Source organism: Palaemon carinicauda, chromosome 11, assembly GCF_036898095.1.
Source record: "Palaemon carinicauda isolate YSFRI2023 chromosome 11, ASM3689809v2, whole genome shotgun sequence".
In the NCBI taxonomy this organism is placed as follows: Eukaryota; Metazoa; Arthropoda; class Malacostraca; order Decapoda; family Palaemonidae; genus Palaemon; species Palaemon carinicauda.
Window position 1 is genome coordinate 10,527,562 of NC_090735.1, and position 15,028 is coordinate 10,542,589.

At 46.0% G+C, this 15,028-nt stretch overlaps 1 protein-coding gene across 2 annotated transcripts in view; it reads right to left on the reverse strand.

Annotated features, from left to right (window-relative positions):
• The window catches only part of LOC137649970 (mediator of RNA polymerase II transcription subunit 30-like), a 128,962-nt gene that overhangs the window by 19,124 nt on the left and 94,810 nt on the right, over positions 1 to 15,028 (reverse strand). For both annotated transcript variants that reach the window (XM_068382956.1, XM_068382957.1), the window contains exons 5-6: positions 9,514 to 9,615; positions 8,842 to 8,991 (exon numbers count right to left, since the gene is read on the reverse strand). In XM_068382956.1, the coding sequence (XP_068239057.1) occupies positions 8,893 to 8,991; positions 9,514 to 9,615 (201 nt within the window). In that variant the 3' untranslated portion in view covers positions 8,842 to 8,892. The remainder of the gene's footprint in view (positions 1 to 8,841; positions 8,992 to 9,513; positions 9,616 to 15,028) is intronic.

Here is a 15,028-nt window from a genome sequence, read left to right on the forward strand (position 1 = left end):
CTGAAAAGAAGAAGGCAAGTTCCTGGACCTATCTGGAGAAATCCCTCCCTCCGGCGAGCACGCTGTTCTGCGCTTGCGCGGGGGGGGGATGGCAGATTCCTAGACGTTCGTTGTCCCACAGTCTCGCGCGTGGGATCGCGTTGGCGATCGCGCTGGTGGTCGCGATGGAAATCCGCCTAAATTGCGCTCGGGCGATTGCTCGCGCGTGGGTGCGCGGGCAAGCGTTGGCGCGCAGACGAGGGTGCGATCGATGGTGCGCAGGTGAGGGCGTGCGTGGGCGAACGATGGCGCGCAGGTGAGGGCGCGCGTGGGCGAACAATGGCGCGCAGGTGAGGGCGCGCATGGGCGAACGATGGCGCGCAGGTGAGGGCGCGCGTGGGCGCGTCGGTGAACGATGGCGCACAGGGGCGCGTTCTGAAGATAACGGCGATTGTTTGCGCGCGCTTGGGCGCACAGGATCATGATGAGCCTGTAAGGGCGAACATGTAGGGCACATGCGCACAGGGGAGAGGCTGCACATCTTGAACTGCAACAGGCGGGCGTGCAGGGCGTGCGATGGAGACTGCGCGCGATGGCGCGTAGGTGACAATGCTGGCGAGTGCGGACGAGCAGGGGAAGAGATTATCTTCCCCTTTACGCCCAGATCCGAAGATCATGGGCGCGCAGGAGAAGGTTGGCGCACAGGCGAGAGCTGGCGCATCGGAGAATGCTGGCGCGCAGGTGATCATGGGCGCGCATCAGGAAGAGGGCGCGCATCAGGAAGAGGGCGCGTTGGCGGGCAGGAGAGCGTTGGTGCACAGGTGATCACTGGCGCGCAGGTGAGCGCTGACGCACAGGAGAGCGCTGGCGCACAGGAGAGCGCTGGCGCACTCTAACTGGAACTGGAGCGCGCTTGCGCGTAGGAGATCGGTGGCCCACAGGGGATACCTGGCGCGTAAGGGACTAGTCTCTAGGAGAGAAAGTCCCTTGTGCCCCGAAGGGACCGATGCTCGCCTGAAAACGGGATGCGTGGGCGCCCACAGCGCATCAGCAGCCAGGAACGGCGACGGCGGGTCAGCAGGTCTAGCTGGAGGAAGGTCGGTGTGTCCTTTGCAAGGACGACCTTCCACCGAAGAAGATCGCGAACGATCAGGTCCAGGGATGTAACTGGCAGGGTCGGTGATCGACGACGAGGTTCCTCTTAAGCGGACTGCGGGGATGACGACCCGAAGAGGCGCCTCCTTACCCCCTTGTGGGGCAAGGGAAGGCCTCTACGGCGAAGAGGAAGGCGTGCTTTGTGCCTTATACGCCCTCTGGGGGCCGTAGGATCAGCAAGCTGACCAGCAGTCCTCCAAAGAGGAGTCTCTGTCAGTGAACTCCCCCGAGGGAGAGAATCACCTGCAGGATAGACCGTTGGACTTAGCTCCTCCCTCGAAGGATGTTCGGAGGGGGGAACTAAGCCTTCAGCTACATCAGGAGCAGAGGTTTGACCTAACTCGTCAGAAGCCTCTGCCACAACAACGTCGACGATAGACAGAGGATCGACCTCCGCTAAAGTTGGCGACTGTTTGACAGCTGCTTCTAACTTGATCATGTCAAACAGGGCTTCCTTGGAGGGCGAACCCTGAAGCCCCAAGGAAGCCCAAAGCTGCAACAAATCATGGTTAGACACATTAACATTGACATCAGAATTAATATCCTCCCCCGGGGGAGGAGGAGGAGCTGCCTCGCTATGGGAGGCAACTCCCTCTCCCAAACCCCGAGATCGGTCAACAGAACTGCGGCCTACGCTACCACTCGACAGTTTCTCGGAAGAAACCGATCGAGTGGGAGCTTCGGAGGAGGTTTGAGGCACGGAAGAAGAAGCCTTGGGTTTTTCCCCCTTCAAAGAACTCTTCGAAGGAGAAATATCCCATTTGGACTTCTTCCGGCGCCGGGAAAACCTGGGAGGTAGACCACTCCCCACACTCACCACGTACGTTATCTCTATCACACCGTTGGCCCCTACAAAAAGGACATAAGGTGTGAGGGTCCATCTCGACCGCCGACATATAAGTCCCACAAGGGCGGTCAGGTAAACCGGGACACTTCCGCATCACAGAGGCCAACTTCACAAACACTGTAGAAAAGAAAAACAAACAAAAGATCAGTCAAAATGACTGTCAGTAAGGCGAAGGTGACAGCGGACACGTCCGTCTAGCACCCGAGCCGATAGCAAAGTGAGCTCAGCACAGGTGTGTGTGTATGTGTGTGTGTGTGGGGGGGGGGTGTTAGCAAGCTACCCTCCCTACCCCCCACTAACTAGCGGTAGGGTAGTAAACCCTCGTTGAAATTCTAATGGCTCGTCATTTCAGCTACGCCAAAAGTAATTACCCATATTAAATAGCGTGGTTTGTATTTCAGTTACGGAACAAACAATATTTTATATAATTTGTATTTTTCGTAGCTATACAAACCTAGAGTCATTTGATGGGTTTACTTCTGATTTCGTTTTCTATGGCCAGAAAATCAAATAGAAATTCAGTAGATTACGTCTTGCTGGGAAACTGCTGCGCATGACGACCTACGCTTGTATCAAGGTTTTCCTCACAACAATTCTGGTTAAGAGCCTTTGGCAAATGACTCAGGTTTGTATAACCAGAACAAATATAAAATTTGCAGTTTGGTCCTATGCGGATACAAACTTCTGAGTGAGTCTTCCTTAGGTGGGAAGAAGTATTCGTGAGGTAGGTGGTCTGCCCTTATCCCCGAGATACAATTACAATGGTAATAGCAAGAGATCAAATTGAATTCTTTGTGAACAATGCAGCCGACTTGAACAAGGAAAAGCCTATTCCAAATAACGCAACCAGGGTGAAGCGATATGAACATCAAGTGGCTTATATTAATACTGTGTATGCAATTTATCAGCCAAACAACCACAAGGCATTCTTACCTGCATTATGGAGATTTTAAGTGAGGGCTTCAAGTTTGATCAAAATTGTCATTTGCCTTTATACTCAAACACCCTTATAATGCAGAGTAACTGATGTCTGGGATAGAGGCAGTTACTTGTCCCATAAAAGCTTAGATTAGACTATTTGTTGTGCAGCAACAATGGGTGTTTAAGGACCTGTGTGTGCAATCCTTAAGGTAGTGGTTCATAAAACTGGTTTGTCTCTTCCAGACTCCTGTTTTTATGACTTGAGCTACCGAGTGGTTTTTGCGGAACGCTAAGGTTGCAGCAAAAACACGTACATCATCTGCTCGCGGTGGGGGTGCCTTGGAGACGCTTCCCCTGAATATAGGCTCTCATAATACTTTTCCTCAACCAAAAGAAATGGTGTTTCTGGAAACTTTCTTTTTGGAGTGGCTAGCATTCACAAATAGATTGGAGATTCTGGGCATTAGGTACTGTGTCTTATTTAGATAATTACGTACTGATCTTACAGGACATAGTAACATGTCATCTGGGTCTCAGTTACCCCTTTGAGAGACAAGATCGTGAAAGAGTCAAATCTGACATTAACAACAAGATTTTGGGGTATAGCCACAAATTCAGGAACAAAAGACAAAGATAGTTATCTACACCCTCTGGAATGTGACACCAGGTGAGATATACCATGCAGTTCACTCACTTTCTTGGCTGAGGCTATGGCAAGGAGGAAGACCCTCTTCAGGGTGCGATCTCTGTCCAAGGCTTTATGCACAGGTTCGTGCGGGGCTTTTTTCAAGGCCCGTAGAACCTTAGTCACATCCCAGGAGGAGGGTTTTAGTTCTCAAGGAGGGCACAACTGCTTGAAACTCCTCATCAAGGCTGAGAGTTCACAAGAATCTGAAAGGCCCAGTCCTTTCAGCTTGAATACTTGGCTCAAGGCTGAGCGGTAGCCTTTCACTGCAGTGACTGTAAGGGCCTTACTGTTTCTTAGGAACACTAAAAAGTGCAATTAGGGAAATAGTGGCCTTGAGTGGAGCAATATTCCCCTTACGATACCAATCACAGATTTTCCACCTTGCCTGGTAAACTGCTGCGGAAGACTTTCGGAGGTATCCAGAAAGTTGCTTCGCAGTTAGTCTTGAAATGCCTTTCTTACGGAGACACTGGATAGTCTCCAGCCATGAAGGGACAGGCAATGTGCCGAGTCATGGAATTTTCTTATGCAAGGTTGGCGTAGCAGGTTTGGCAATACTATAAATTCTCTTGTTATTTCCCTGAGAAGTTCCAGCAGGTGTGAATACCACTCCGCTGCAGGTCACCTTGGGGCCACTAGCGTTACACTAACTCTCTTGGATTTTCTGATTCTGTTCAGTGTCTGACAAATTTGACAGAATAGTGGGAAGGTGTATAACTCTAGACCTTCCCATGCAGCTTGGTCTGGGACTGGAGAGCAATACACCGGGAGTTTGTGATTCAGGTCGATGGCGAACCAGTCCAGAGATGGAAAACCCCACAAAGTCACTAGTCTCTTAGCCACTAGAGAAAGCCAAGATTATTCTGAATCAACTGTTGTCCCTCGAGGGCTCAGATGGTCTACAATGACGTTTCTCTTCTGGGGGATAAACCTCGCCAAGAAAGAGATCGCCTGGGACTGTGTCCACTTAAGAATCTACTGCTAATTGCGTAGCAAGAGAGAAGCTACGCCTCCTTGTTTGGATATGTAGGTCATTATCGTTTTGTTGTCACTCATTAATACCACGGAGTGACCTGTCTTCGCGAAGTGGCGAAGTGAAGTAACGGTAGTTGCGCTGTTTTCATTTCCAAGAAGTTTATGTGGAAGCTCTTTGTCTTCTGACCATATGCCCAAGATCTGTTCCTTCCTCAGATGAGCACCTCATCCATGGTGAGATGCATCTGTGACCAGCAAGAATTGTGGGGGGAGGATCCTGAAGGGGTGTTCCAGCTAACAGGTTCTCCTCGTTCAACCACCACAGGAGGTCCGATATCACCTCCTGAGGTACTTGTAGCAGAGTTGCAGGATGGTCTGATGCGTGTGACCAGGGGGACGAGTTTCTCTAACGAGGAGAGGTGACCTAACAACTTAAGCCACATCAGGGCCGGCAGGAGGTTCTCTTTCAGGAAAGTTGCTAACTTAAGTCTTGAATCTTGCCACTTTGTCTGCAGCAGGAAAGAGCTTGGCTTGCACCGAGTCTATGTCCATGTCCAGATACCTGATGGACTGGCTGGGGATGAGGTTAGACTTTTGGAGGTTCAACTGAATTCCTAACCCCTTGCACAGATCCAGTAGTAGGTCCCTGTGTTTCAGCAGTAGAGCTTGGGACTCTGCCAAGAGAATTCAGTCGTCATATTATTTTATGAGCCTCATGCCCAAGAAATGAGACGGCAATGACTTTGGTGAAGACCTTGGGACATGTTGAAAGGCCAAAGCACAGCACCATGAACTAGAACAACTTTTCTCTTTCTCGAAAGGGAAACCTTAAGTACTTCCTCAAAGCAGGATGGATGGGGACCTGAAAATAAGAATTTTTCAGGTCTATGGTCAGAAGGTAGTCATTCTTCCTGATGGCCTGGAGGATGAGTCTCCATCTTGAACTTTGTATGCAAAATAGAGAGATACAAGAGGGAGAGGTCTATGAAAGGTCTCCAACCTCCCGTCAGCTTTTCTACAAAGAATAGATTGCTGAGGAAGCCTGGAGAGGCGTCAAAGACTTCCTTTACTGCGTCTTTGCTTAGCAACTTGGAGACTTCCTCTGCTAAGAGTAGGTCTTTTGATGATCCTTCATATAATATGGTTGGATCCGATTCCTGGCCAGAGGAGGTGGTCAGTCTATGAAAGGGATCCGGTATCCTGAACGGAGGACTTCTTTTGTCCAAGGGTCAGCCCCAAAGTCCTGCCACCATTGCCAAGTGCATTGTAGGCATTTTCCCACTGATGGTAAGCTGGGGAACAATCCCTCCCTAGCAAGGATCTCTGCCACCATGTCCTCTTCGACCAGAGGGGTGACCTCTCCGACAAAAGTTAGGTATAGGATTTTGCCTCCCAGGCTGTTGTCCGTTTGTGAGAGGGAGAAGGCGTTCTCCGCCTGTTTCTGAGGAGTGAGCATCCTAGGTGCCACTGTTCTGTTGACTACTGGGCTTATCTCAGTATCTCTATACAAATATATATCAGGTTACACAAGGGACAATGGTACCCACCTGCAGTTAGAGGAGGTCAGCTTGTAGAGTTGCTCGAATGCAAGACCCCAAAAGAGGGGGGAATGAAATAGAAAGTAGTCAGTCACTCACATATCCATTCTAGATTTACTCGCGGGTAACATATACCTTCAACTGATTGCTACTTGTCCTACAAGGGAGTTGAGGTATTATTGATCACGTTTTGTGTAGTCACCACAAGCCCTAAGGTAAAAATATCTAGTTTCCTGTGGGTTATGTTTTGCAGGTAGTGGGCGGTGAATGTGGTTTGCGTCACAGAGAAATGCTTTGTGAACGCCAGGGAAGTGCTGATACCCGACGTCGTGAGCTCGGGGTCGACAATTGCAAAGTGAGGAGCCTGGTTGTATGGCTAATTCAATCACTTGTCTACTCCGGGAAAAGGATGGAATTCTTCAAGACCTCCCTTTTGACCTTTCCTATACTCACAAAGAGCCTGTTGATCTGAGGGTGGGCTCTGGAAGTTCTTTTTAGGTATTTCCTTGATGCCCTTTACTGGGCAGAGTATCAGCTGATCTGGGTCATCTGTTACGGAATGGAGACTCTCCAGCCTACAGCCCTACAGCCGGATCTTAAGCCTTAGCCACTAACTCGGGGACAAAAATAATTGTCACTTGCTCCCACACCATTAAATGGGCAATGACGTAGGAAAGACCATGCAGCTTGCTGACTCTTTGTCAAGACCAGGCCTAGCAGGAAAACAGTCTTCAAAGTCAAAAGTCCCGATCTGACACTTGACAGAGAGGTCCATAAGGCGCTCCTTTCAGAGAATGTAGTACTTGCACTACATTCCAATGAAGAGGTATGACTTTCAACTGAAGGCAAGTGTGCTCAAAGTTCTGTATGAGGAGGGGCAATTCCATTGAGAAGGAAATGTTAACTCTGTTTAGTCTAAAGGTGAGGTTCAAGGTTGAGCGATAGCCTTTCACCACTGGGGACGAGCAAAGCTTTTCCTCCCTGAAGAGGTACAATAAAAACTTCGCTATTGTTGGAATAGTACCACTGAGAGGAGCGATACCCCATCCATGACACCAACCACAAAGAAGGACAATTTAGCCTGATATACGGCAGCAGACGACTCCCGGAGGTATTCTGCCATCCTCTTTACAACCGGCCTTAAAAGGCCTCTCTTTGCGAGGAGTTGCTGGATAACCTCCAGGCGAGAAGAGGAAGCGAAGGAATCGCTTGATGGAAAATCTTCACATGTGGTTGTCTATGTAGATAGAGAAGTGGAGGGAGCTACGTCGGTGCCTCTGAGCAGATGCAGAAGGTCTGGGAACCATTCTGCATGTTGCCATAACGGAGTAAATGGGATCATCGAGAGGTCTTGTGATTGTTTAGAAGCTTCCTTACTAGGCAGAAGGAGGGGTAACGTATCGACGTCTCATCCATCCCCCTGATGTTGGAAGGCATACTGTTAGATTGCCGGGGGATCCGGTACCGGAGAGCTGTACACAAGAAGCTCTCGGTTTAGAGATTTCGCGAACAGGTGAATTGTTGGCGAACCCCACAAAGTCAAAACTTGGTTAGCTATCTGTTGTTTTCAAGACCATTTGGAGCCAACTTTCTGAGTGCTTCTGCTCAGATTGTCAGCCAGCACATTTTTCTTCCCAGGATGAAACAGGCTGGTAGGGCTACCAAGTTGTCTTCCGTCCATCTGAGGCTTTCTACAGCTAGATGGCAAAGGTACTGTGAAATAGTACCTCCTTACTTGTTTATGTATGACATTACTATGTTGTTGTCGCTCTTCAGCACCACGGAGTGCCCTGAAAGGAGCTGATGGAACTGCTTGAGGGTTAGAAAGTCTGCCCTCATTTCCAGGAGGTTCATGTGGCACTGTTGCTCAGCTTCGGACCAAAGCCTGGATGCCGTGAGGTGAAACAGGTTAGCTCCCCACCCTTCTTTTAATGCATTTGTTTAGAGCAACAGGTTAGCTCCCCACCCTTCTTTTAATGCATTTGTTTAGAGCAATAATTCTGGGGAAGGAGAGAGAAGGTATACTCCCCTGAATAGATTGATGTCTGACACCCATCCACTCCGATCTCTCTACTGCTCTAACCCTACCGGCACTGAGGTGTTCGGAGGGTCAAGGTGCCGAGACCGGAAGGTCTTCAGCTGCCACTGTAGAGAACGGATACATAGGTGACAGTTGAGGAAAAGTGTCTCTAAGGAGATTAGGTGCCACAGAAGCCTTTTCCAAAGAACTGGCAAGGCATCCTGTGAGAGAAACGGATTTGCTGGTGAACAACAATTAGTTTACCGAGAGGCTGCACGTAAGATTTCATAAAATAAAGGAGACACTTTACTGTCACACTCATATGCTTCCATAATCACTTCCTTCTGTTGACTGATGAAGAAAGAAGAAAACTTCCGAAAAAATTAATAAAAGCTACAGCTTTAGTTCACCATCTTTAATTTGTTGTAAAGCTTTTATGGAAAATGGATTTGCTTTTCATTACAAATTAATATAACTACAACTTATGAAATACTTTATTTGGCAGTACTTCAATGCATTCTCTCTCTGAATAAGATATCTATCAAAATATATTTTTTTCAAATATTAGAGATGATGTAAAACCAAAATAAGAAGTGAATTTATTCAAATTACATAAATATCAAAAGAAATATGTAAAGAAATACAGAAAATTTAAGGGAATATAATTACTATAAGTATTCCCTTATACTACAGTAATATACGAATATATTGGACAAACCTCTATTTTGGTGATTGAAGATGAGCAAGGAAATTATGAATAAGATTAAAATTAAGTATTGCTCATAGCCAACATTGTGTTTACTTCCCAAATTATCTTCCTTAGCTGCTCAATGATTTCTTTCATGTATCTTGCCTTTTGATATAATTGCTGAAAAGAAAAGATATAAGCCTGTAAAATTTGTCAACTGACAAAGATCGCTAAAGAAATGAAATTTTAATAATTAAATGAATTTTCCTATACTCACCTGAGGTTCATATGGCTTTAGACTTGAAGCTTAACATTTATCATAGAAACAAAAATTTCCTGTTTTCCCTCACTTTAATAGCCTCAGCCACCATTGGTATACTATTCTGCCCATATGGAGGCATATGGCAATGATAAGGAACAATAAAAAAACAAAAGGAAATATTTTAGTAAAATGTCAATGAAAAGTACCAGACTGAATTCTGTAATAACTGAACAAGACTAATTTTCACTTGAAATCAAAGGATTGAACTAGGATAAGATGTGTTTACAGTACATCCCACTTAAACTGCATTCGCCACTCTCGAGGAAGCAGTATCTCTAGTCTTTTTATATCAATTCTTCAGTACTTTGGCTGTCTGCTTTAGTACGGTAATTTTCCCTTGGTACAAAAAATTCCAAATTAATTGTGTAAAAAGATTTTACCTCTCGGAGATCCCTGGCTTCTTCTACAAGGGGACGATAGTTATCACTGATTTTCTTCTGGTCAGTTCTGTTATCTCCCTCATCTTTATAAGGAATTAAACTCTGAAATAAAATACCATTGTAAATTACCTACAATATGAAAAAAATCCTTAAAAAATTTAGCATTTCATAAACAACATTCATTACTTTTACAAAGGCCTGTGACAGACCAAACATTGCAATATTATTGGAAGAATAAGAGTGAAAGTACAAAGAGCAGAGCCCTATCTCAAAAAGGGATAAGAGAATGACCATAAGTAAAAGTTATAGAACTGTATCTAAAAAAAATAAAGATGAATTATAAAAGGTTCTTCATCCGTTACAAAACAACTACTGTACTGTACCTCATAAAAATGTGATAACCGATTCCTGAGCTCGTCAGGTTCATAAAAATCCATTGAAAAACTGCCTCCAAAATTATAATATTCAACTTTCTTAAGTACTATTAACCTGGAATACATGTTTAAAGGTTACTGATGAGCAGCACAGATAAGAGAAAAGCCATTATGGTAGTTGCATGTCATCAGAGAATGACCATATTTACATATGATAAGTGTCAAAGACCTTTTCACTTTAAGCTATGACCTGTTAAACAGCCACTACAGGTACTCAACGACCTGTTAAACACCCACTACAGGTACACGAGGACCTGTTGAACAGCCACTACAGGTACTCAAGGACCTGTTGAATAGCCACTACAGGTACTCAACGACCTGTTGAACAGCCACTACAGGTACTCAAGGATCTGTTAAACAGCCACTACAGGTACTCAAGGACCTGTTGAACAGCCACTACAGGTACTCAAGGACCTGTTGAACAGCCACTACAGGTACTTAACGACCTGTTAAACAGCCACTACAGGTACTCGAGGACCTGTTGAACAGCCACTACAGGTACTAAGGGACCTGTTAAACAGCCACTACTAGTACTCAACAACCTGTTAAACAGCCACTACAGGTACACAAGGACCTGTTAACAGCCACTACAGGTACACAAGGACCTGTTAAACAGCCACTACAGGTACTCAAGGACCTGTTAAACAGCCACTACAGGTACTCAAGGACCTGTTAAACAGCCACTACAGGTACACAAGGACCTGTTAACAGCCACTACAGGTACTCAAGGACCTGTTAAACAGCCACTACAGGTACTCAACGACCTGTTAAACAGCCACTACAGGTACTCAAGGATCTGATAAACAGCCACTACAGGTACTTAACAACCTGTTAAACAGCCACTACAGGTACTCAAGGATCTGTTGAATAGCCACTACAGGTACTCAAGGACCTGTTGTACAGCCACTACAGGTACTCAAGGACCTGTTGAACAGCCACTACAGGTACACAAGGACCTGTTGAACAGCCACTACAGGTACTCAAGGACCTGTTGAACAGCCACTACAGGTACTCAAGGACCTGTTGAACAGCCACTACAGGTACTTAACGACCTGTTAAACAGCCACTACAGGTACTCAAGGACCTGTTGAACAGCCACTACAGGTACTCAAGGACCTGTTAAACAGCCACTACAGGTACTCAACAACCTGTTAAACAGCCACTACAGGTACACAAGGACCTGTTAACAGCCACTACAGGTACACAAGGACCTGTTAAACAGCCACTACAGGTACTCAAGGACCTGTTAAACAGCCACTACAGGTACTCAACAACCTGTTAAACAGCCACTATAGGTACATAAGGACCTGTTAACAGCCACTAGAGGTACTCAAGGACCTGTTAAACAGCCACTACAGGTACTCAACGACCTGTTAAACAGCCACTACAGGTACTCAAGGATCTGATAAACAGCCACTACAGGTATTTAACAACCTGTTAAACAGCCACTACAGGTACTCAAGGACCTGTTGAACAGCCACTACAGGTACTCAAGGACCTGTTAAACAGCCACTACAGGTACTCAACAACCTGTTAAACAGCCACTACAGGTACTCAACAACCTGTTAAACAGCCACTACAGGTACACAAGGACCTGTTAAACAGCCACTACAGGTACACAAGGACCTGTTGAACAGCCACTACAGGTACTCAACGACCTGTTAAACAGCCACTACAGGTACTCAAGGATCTGATAAACAGCCACTACAGGTACTCAAGGACCTGTTAAACAGCCACTACAGGTACACAAGGATCTGTTGAACAGCCACTACAGGTACTCAAGGACCTGTTAAACAGCCACTACAGGTACACAAGGACCTGTTGAACAGCCACTACAGGTACTCAAGGACCTTTTGAACAGCAACTACAGGTACACAAGGACCTGTTAAACAGCCACTACAGGTACTCAAGGACCTGTTGAACAGCCACTACAGGTACTCAGTGACTTGTTAAACAGCCACTACAGGTACTCAAGGACCTGTTGAACAGCCACTACAGGTACTTATGGACTTGTTAAACAGCCACTACAGGTACTCAAGGACCTGTTAAACAGCCACTAAAGGGTACTCGAGGACCTGTGGGTATACACCCCACAACCACCCAACCCCCATGACCATCTGCCCAAGATGTACTTCCAATGGACTTGCTGATTGAGGCATGGCCTCAACTAATTGTCTCACAAAGCTAGAAAGCACAGTGTTCTTGGATATCTTTCTCTTTAGCTAACAGGTGGCTAGAAAAGACTTTGGGGCTCAGGCGTGGAGAGTTGAAACCTCTTTAAGATAGCACCGTGGCACAACTGCAGGATGGGAGAAGCCAGTCATTCTGATGTCCTCTGCATGCCTTCCGAGAAGAGACAAGGAGGACTTGAACCTGGTATCTTGGGCTGCTGGGTCTTGTTCATGAACTCAGGAAGAGGCTAAAGAGACCTCCTTCCATCCTTTGGAATGACTGATGACACAAGAAGTCAAAAGCTCACACCAAAGTTAAGGTAGCAGAAACACTGTTTTGAGAATCAGGTCTTTGTCTCCAACATTCATGTCAAAGGCTTGTATGGGACATGCATAGGAGACTGGATAACACTAGTCACATCCAACTCCTGGGCCTGAGGTCCCAGGTGGGCACAACTGTATTAAACTTCTTACAGGGATAGACAACTCTCACAGAGAATACAGGACTAGTTCCTCAGTTCAAAGACTGATAAAAGCTGAGCATTAGTGATTCCCAGCCACATCTGAGACTAATTTCTTTGGCATAAACAGGGATGAGGTAGTCCAAATACTGTGTTAGAGCAGCTAAGATTGGAAAAATGGTCACTTTATTAGAATATAGATGCAGAGACCCAGTGTCCTTGAACCTTTCCCATGATTCTGAAACAAGGAAACAGAACACCTCAGGAAATTGCTGTTTAGCAACATGATGAACAAGTCAATCTCCGGTGAATCCTAGAGAGTAAGAGGCCTTCCCGTCACACAAGGAGGGAACCTTTCTGTACTCACAACTGCCACTGCCCATATTAAACATGCTTTGTCAACTTGCAAAGAGTGTACGAGACAGTTACTCCTTGCTTGTTAATTTAGACTATGACAGTAACTTCTCTCATTACTGGTGACTGATCTTGAAAGGACAGATCATAAACAGATCAATCATGGAGACCGAGGATCGTATTTCTGATCATACTCACGTAAGGGAATATCTCATTGCTAATAAGAACAAAGAGACCAATGACCGCTTCCTCTCACCTCACAACGAGTCTATTTCTCCCCTTTGGAACTGAAGGAGAGAAACAGAGGTACACCTTGATTGTCTAAGAGCAGGAAGGGGAGAAGAACATTGCCCTTCCTTTTAACTGATGGTATGTGCTCAGTTCGGTGCAAGACTGACCACAGGTATCAGGAGTGTGAATACCTGTACTGCATAATGAGATGCGTCCCTGCTCTGAGTTTATTTTCAGTACAGCGCTGCCTCTCACACACGTAGGTGAGGAGAGATCAGTGGGAGTCTCATGAGACTTCTACGGATAGGTCTTTCTGGACTTGGACTAATTTTTCTTCTTCTTTTTCGAAGGAGAAGCGGCGGCATCAGAAAAGGATCATCTGAATATGAGGGAAGGGTCGAGGAAGACCTGTAAGTGGAAAAAGAGTACAGAGGCTTCTTCTTGCAAGTCTTCGAGGTCAAGGTCTTGGAGGCCAACAACAACATACCCATTAAGGAAGATGCCCTGGGCCTGCACCGGTGGGGGAGACAGGAAAAACACAGCAAGTAAAGGCTCAGAAGTCATGGTGGCTGTCAAGATCTGCAGAAGCTCCGCCACTGAAGGGGCACCAGCGATGTCCACGGTAGACCAAGGCTTTCTTAGGTTCAGGTCATCATCGGTCAGCACAGTGACAAATGAGCCTTGAGGCAAAGGCAGAGGAATATTAGCTTTGCAAGGAGAGTGATACTTTACTTGTGATTTCTTTTGGGAACACCCCAAGAACAAGTTGAGGTCTTCTCCTGCACAAGGATTTCTCCAGAGGACCCAACCCTAGAAGAATCTGAGGGAGAAACAACAGGTTAAGCAGTACCAGAAGAGAAGGAACAATAGAGCTTCTTCAGCATCAAATTAGGCATCTCTACCTCTTCATACTGAAGAATATTTCTTAGCATTCTTCTTCCTCTACCTGGTAATATTAACTCACTGCAGAGGAGACCACAACCGGCTCTTGTCACAATGGATAATTTTGAACAGTCACGCCCTTGACAAAAAGTACAACACAGATGAGGATCAACAGCAGGTTTCAACACAAATCGGCCACCTTTTTTTTCTCAGGTTTAACCAGACACTGCCGCATAACAGTGCACTCCTCTATTCAATTCAAAGAAAAAAGAAATGGAATAACAAGACCAAGAGTAGGAGGTAGCAAAAGAACATCTACAACTTATTACCAAAGTCAAAAGTGAGTGTTTAGCTGGTTGCCGGGTGGGCAGTGCTTACCCACCCCACCTCAGTAGCTATAAATGACAAATTCGTAGATAATTTGTATTTTTCCTTACTATGCAAACCTTTGAGACAGGGATGTGTGATGTCGCCGTGGTTGTTTAACTTGTATGTTGATGGAGTGGTGAGAGAGGTGAATGCTCGAGTGCTTGGACGAGGATTAAAACTGGTAGGCGAGAATGACCATGAATGGGAGGTAAATCAGTTGTTGTTTGCGGATGATACTGTACTGGTAGCAGACACAGAAGAGAAGCTTGACCGACTAGTGACAGAATTTGGAAGGGTGTGTGAAAGAAGGAAGTTGAGAGTTAATGTGGGTAAGAGTAAGGTTATGAGATGTACGAGAAGGGAAGGTGGTGCAAGGTTGAATGTCATGTTGAATGGAGAGTTACTTGAGGAGGTGGATCAGTTTAAGTACTTGGGGTCTGTTGTTGCAGCAAATGGTGGAGTGGAAGCAGATGTACGTCAGAGAGTGAATGAAGGTTGCAAAGTGTTGGGGGCAGTTAAGGGAGTAGTAAAAAATAGAGGGTTGGGCATGAATGTAAAGAGAGTTCTATATGAGAAAGTGATTGTACCAACTGTGATGTATGGACCGGAGTTG